Source organism: Phoxinus phoxinus (assembly GCF_949152265.1).
Source record: "Phoxinus phoxinus genome assembly, chromosome: 21".
Classification (NCBI taxonomy): Eukaryota; Metazoa; Chordata; class Actinopteri; order Cypriniformes; family Leuciscidae; genus Phoxinus; species Phoxinus phoxinus.
This window is the reverse complement of record NC_136896.1, coordinates 28096028-28102027: the sequence shown is the minus strand read 5'-3', so window position 1 is coordinate 28102027 and position 6000 is coordinate 28096028. Positions and strand designations below refer to the sequence as shown.

Genomic DNA, 6000 nt, shown 5'->3' with positions numbered 1-6000 from the left:
GGCAGGAAAATGGCTTCTCGTCCGAGTGGGAGAGCCTGTGTCTGTTCAGGTGGTACACATCCCTGAAGGCTTTACCACAGGTCTCACACGCGTGGTTTTTACGCACAGGGTTGGGGTTCTGGTTTACTTGCCTCTAAAGGAGAGAAGGGAAATGACAAGATCATACGACTGTCTGAAGTGGAACTGCACAGCTAGAAAATCGAAATAGTGCACCTGTCAAATCACACAGGCTGCCATTTAATCAAATAAATACACGCGCTACAGATGAAGCACGTAATTTATACGTGTTTAAGCGTCTCAGACTGGCTCCGCTCATTTACTGTGAATTCGGTGATATCATTAAATGATATGGAAGTTCTCTCTTCAAATGCAACCAAAATGTATAAAACAACTTTAAAAGGTTTAATAGATTATCCATGCATCTTTTTTTTTCTTTTCTTTTTAATGCGAGTATCAAATATGATCCATCAGGCTTTTGAGGAACATTTATATGTTCATCTCTCAATCATCTTTGTATTGTATTAAATGTTTTGCCCCACAATAATAATTAGCAAGATGATATTTAAATGGTTTTATGATCAAATCTCTAAGACATTATTCAGAGGATACACAGAGGCAACTGATATGTATATGCTTTTATGCAAGTAGTCTGCTATCCTGTTATTAAGATCTCACTGACTTTCATATCGCATCATCCTTTTGGCCACATAAATATCAGCATCTGCACAAATTGCATATTTTTGCTGGGTTTGAGCCTCTGAATAAATTTGAGGTGTTTTTCCTCTAGTCTGTGAACTCCATATTCTCCTGTCAAGATATGAGCCATAAAAGCCTGATGCATCAAATATCACTCAAAAACAAACAAACAAACAACTTGTGCTTAGCTTATGTACAGTTTCGAACCACACAGACAGTGTAGTTACTGGTTTGTTTTGTGTTGTTTCTTCCACCTTATATATACAACCAGCAAACATGTAATATATTACTGGCTATGTCAGAAACTAATTATCATCGCCTGGATCTGATTTTCAGGGGCATTTACCTTTAATGAGCAGTTAAGATGCTGATTTCACGAGTGATATACAGTGCAGCGCGTCACTCTGAAACCGACAGCTGGCAACCCGTCAGAATAAAAGTTTAATGGGTTACCGTTTGTAAAAACGAAAACGTAAATATTACTACAGAAATTTTACAGTAAAATAAAATTACTTTTAATACTTAATTTTTTATTCTACAGTACAATAGTGTTATACAATAGATTTCTTTGTTTAATATTTTGATTTAATGATTACCACAAAGAAACGGCAAGTAACATAATATTACTTTACCTCTAAATGATCAACATGATCAAAATTTTGCTAAAAAATATATTGCACAATCTGCTACATGCTTTCTGTTGTTTGATTGATAGGTCATACTGTAAAATAAAAAAGTATTAAAAGTAATTTTATTTTACTGTAATATTACGGTACCAATATTTACATCTTAATTTTTTACATTTTTACAAACAGTAACCTTATTTTGACAGTTTTTCCAGCTGCCGGTTTCAGAGTGAAGCACTGCACTGTAAATCACTTACCGGTATATGTTATATTAACATATAAACGACAGTGTGACATTTTATTCCGCAAAATACAATTAATTTAAATAAATTCTCTTTTTGAGTAATTGGGATGTTACCTAAAAAATTAACAGATGTATTTGATAATATTTAAATCTTTTTTGCCTTTAGCAAAAATAAATCAAGAAATATATCAAATCAAAAGAGAAGTAATTACAGCTAGCAAGCTTTTGAACTTTTATAATTTTATAATTATATTTATTAGTGTGCAGATAACTCCAATAGGACTTTGATCTTAATAAAACTTTTTGTTTTTTCCTGACCATGGGAATTATAAAAGCATAGTCTGCAAATGTATGTTTGTGCGACCAAGTATATCCAAGGCTTGGAAAAGTTTAGCTTCTACATATGAACAAAACAACTGTATATTAAATTGCCACTGAATGCAGAATCTGAGAAAACACACACACACACACACACGCGCCCACCTGTACAGGCTCCCCTGTTGCCATGACAACAGCAGCCGGAGGAGGGAGGGCGGTCACAGTGGAAGCCATGCTCTCCATGGTAACATTGTTTCCATCTTGAGTGACCAGGATTTGTGTGTGGGGAAGGGGCAGCACGGCATTAGGGGGCAGCGTTTGGGTTTGCTGCTGGGGTATGGAGAGGTGAAGGAGAGAGAGGGGGACTGTGTGTCTTTCTGCACTCTCTTTGGCCACAGTCTCCTGGCTCTGGGAGCCCCCCTTCATGCGGATGCCAGTGTGGACGGATTGATGACGCCGCAGGTTGTAGCTGTTCTTGAACTGCTTGCTGCAAATTGAGCAGATATGAGCCGCACGGGCCGTCCTGGACACTGGCTTCACTGATAGGATGGAAAGTATATTTAAAAAAAAGTGTTACTAATCAGTAATAAGACAGTTAAGGTAAAAAAAAAAAAAAAAGGTACATTGTCTATTGCCAATAGTACAGCAATGCATGAAGTACAGCTCACACAGAAGTTTTAAAAAACCAAGCAGCTTTCTGTTGGTCAAAGCTGCAAATTAGTGTGACCAACTTGAACCAATTGCGAAATCTGCATGTGGAAATATTTCACCCTCATGAGAAATTCCTGATCGCATGGATTCCCACTGAAATGACTGGACGTACAATGGTAAATGTCACGGCACCTTTACAGACAGACTTTTTGACCTACGACTTTAGGGCAGAAAAGATTCATTATCTATTGTCAATAGTGTAGCGATGTATGAAGCACAGAACTTTTTGACCTACGAATTTGCGTGTCCAACTTGAACTTTGCTTTGGTGAAATCTTTCCCAGGCGGATTGGATCTCTATTTAAATGACTGGATATTGCCTGCAAAAATTGTGTCACTTACAAACCAAGTAGCTTTCTGTTGGTCCATGCGGCAATTTTGCAAGACCAACTTGAACCAGTTGTAAAATCTACATAGGGAAATCTTTCTCCCTCATGCTAAATTCTTGATTGAGGGGATTCCCACAGAAGTGACTTGATTTTGCCTGTGAAAATTCATTGAACAACAATATATGTGACCAAACTTTTACAGACACACTTTTTGAGCTATGACTTTACAAGAAATTTGGCAAAATTTCACAGGCAAAAAAAGATCTATTGTTGATAGTGTAGTGATACAATGGTAAATGTGGAGGACACCTTTACAGACACACTTTTGACCTACGACTTCAGGGCAAAAAAGGTCCATTATACAGATGAAACTCAAAAAATACATTAGAATATCGTGCAAAAGTTCATTTATTTCAGTAATTCAACTTAAAAGGTGAAACTAATATATTATATAGACTCATTACATGCAAAGTGAGATATTTCAAGCCTTCATTTGTTATAATTTTGATGATTATGGATTACAGCTTATGAAAACCCCAAATTCAAAATTAGAATATTGTGAAAAGGTTTTCATAAGCTGTAAGCCATAATCATCAAAATTATAACAAATAAAGGCTTGAAATATCTCACTTTGCATGTAATGAGTGTACATATATTAGTTTCACCTTTTAAGTTGAATTACTGAAATAAATGAATTTTTGCACGATATTCTAATGTATTTTTCGAGTTTCACCTGTATATTAGCAATAGTAGAAATCTATGAAGCACAGAACTTTTTGACTTTCCAAAAACATTGACAAGATTTTGCAAGCAAAAAAGGTCTAGTGATGTATTAAGCACAACTCTCAAAGAAAGCCAGTTTTAAAAAAGCAACTTTTTGTTGGTCAAAGCGGCAAATTCATTGTGGAATCTGCATGCGGAAATATTTCCCCCTCGCGTGAAATTCGTTTGCACGGATTCCGACTGAAATGACTGGATTTTCCCAGCTAAACATTTGAAGTGGATCAAAACAAGTTCATCAAAGTTGTCCTAAGACAAGAACGGGTATTGTTCAAAATGTATAACTTTGATGATAGTTTTTGATCCACTTCAAATGTTGACTACATATGTGACCACACCATTCCATCGGTTTCCCCCCATTTCCAGATTTTTTATGACCGTGCTCCTATTTATAGAGTTAGGATCTTAAAAATTTCATAACAAAAGATCAATCGTAGAGCCTTCTCTGAAGTTAGACAACGTGACTATATTCCAGACAGCCGTGCTACTGCACTCCTCTGAGGAACTGAGCAACCACAGAAAACCTCCAACCCCTCCCAGCCAGCTTCCTCACTCTTCTCCAATCCTCCCTCCCTCTCACCCACCAGGTACAGGGTCCTCATTGAGAGCAGCAGTGTCCACTGTCGATGGAGGCGGAGCTATGTGCTCGTTGGGCGGGGTTTGAGGCGAGGTCGTGTGGACTGGCAGAAGTTCTGATTGGAGGGTCCCCTCCACTTGGGTCTGGGAAGGTGTGGTCTGGGAAAGAACAATCACAAAGTACTAAGTTTGAATTTAAAACTTCAGTGTTGGTAGGTAATAGGTATCACTGAAGTGAACCTCCTCGCAATTTCAATGTAGTAATGTGGTTACAACTTTGTAATAGCATGAATTTCACATCAATTTACATTTATTTATACACACACAAACCGTTAAATCTCACCTGGAAGAGAAAATTGCTCCACGCGGCATCCATTTTGTTCCACAGCGATGGATATTATAATCAACTACACAATCATCAAGATTAATAGCGCACAACTGACATCCTTTCAATCGTCTGTAGTTTGCAAATAGTGTTTAAATGTGTTTTTAAACTACTCCCCCAATTACATATTTAATTAACAGCCTAGATTAACAGGCGATAATGCACACTATTTAGTGTTTAATTATCCAACCACTATCCAATCCAAGTTTAACCCGAGACATTACAACAACGTGCTATTTATTCATTTGCATGACTTAAAATCGGAAACCAATAAATGTTATTCCTACACTCTTACAACATGCATTATAAAAAAGCAGTTGAGGCATTTAGACGTTAAAAAAACGGTTATACGTCATGCGCTTGACGCATTTTAAATAGTCAAACTTAAAGGTTGCTATGTATAAATCAGTGTTTTTTTCCTCGATCCCCCCGACAGGCCAATCGGGTGTTTGTCGAAGCCTCGCTGTAGGATTCAAGCCGTGACCCGGACGAATAACACTCGAGCCCGGCCGCAGCCCGCCGCTCCACCTCGGTGCTTCAATTCACAGGATGTCATCTTTCTTTTTTTATCGCGCGCACTCTCTCTCTCTCCCTCCCACCCCTGTCTCTTTCTTCCTTTTCTTTTTTAATTCCTCTTTCTTCTACCCCCTCCTCTCCTTTTCCTCTCTCCGCTATGTCCCAGTTGTTCTTAAAGGGATGGATGGCTCTCTCCCCCTCCTATTTCCGTCGCTTTCCTGCTTCCTCTCAGAAACTGAGCCGACAGAAATACAGTAACAGCATCGCGCTGGTGACGTCACATGACTACAGTCTGTTGACCGAGACAAAATGACCTCTAGAAATGAATCTGCACTGCGTTCATTTATATATTAAAAAATGTAAACACGTTATGTGATTATTTGCTTGCAGTTTTTTCTTTGTTGGTTAAAGACTATGTTTGGTTTGTATAACCTTACGAACCCCAAAAGGATGTGTGTAGCTATTAATAAACAAGCCATATCAAATTCCATATCCATTTTTTTTTATAATTTTTTACATGAATGTAGGCTACAACATTTTATTTTATTTATATGTACAAGATCGTACTTTGTGTCAGTGTCTTGTAATTATGAATGAATGAAAACGCAGTAACCTCGAGCGCGTCTTAAAGGGCACGTCGCAATGACGTAGAGGATTTTTATCGGATTTGTTATTGATGCCAGACATCAATGTCGGATATAGTGAAGATTAGATGTTTGTAAATGTAAAACCTCCCAAGAATTTGGGAATGACTATATTTTTCTATAGCCTAGCTACTGAACAAAATGTGTTAAGAACAAAGTCAAAACGAGACAAATCC

General features: G+C 37.6%; 1 protein-coding gene across 2 annotated transcripts in view; it reads right to left on the bottom strand.

Annotated features, from left to right (window-relative positions):
• mazb (MYC-associated zinc finger protein b (purine-binding transcription factor)) overlaps positions 1–5410 on the bottom strand; it is a 14136-nt gene extending 8726 nt beyond the window's left edge. The window contains exons 1-4 of one of the 2 annotated variants that reach the window (XR_013795596.1): positions 4623–5103; positions 4288–4438; positions 2050–2423; positions 1–133 (exon numbers count right to left, since the gene is read on the bottom strand). The exon at positions 1–133 is cut by the window's left edge and continues 115 nt beyond it. Coding sequence is in view for 1 of the 2 variants with exons in the window: in XM_079594658.1 (XP_079450784.1) it covers positions 1–133; positions 2050–2423; positions 4288–4438; positions 4623–4655 (691 nt within the window). In the remaining variant the exon portion in view is untranslated. Of the gene's footprint in view, positions 134–2049; positions 2424–4287; positions 4439–4622 lie in introns of both variants that reach the window. The other variant, XM_079594658.1, reaches the window with a different exon arrangement.
• Between the last annotated feature and the right edge of the window lie 590 nt (positions 5411–6000).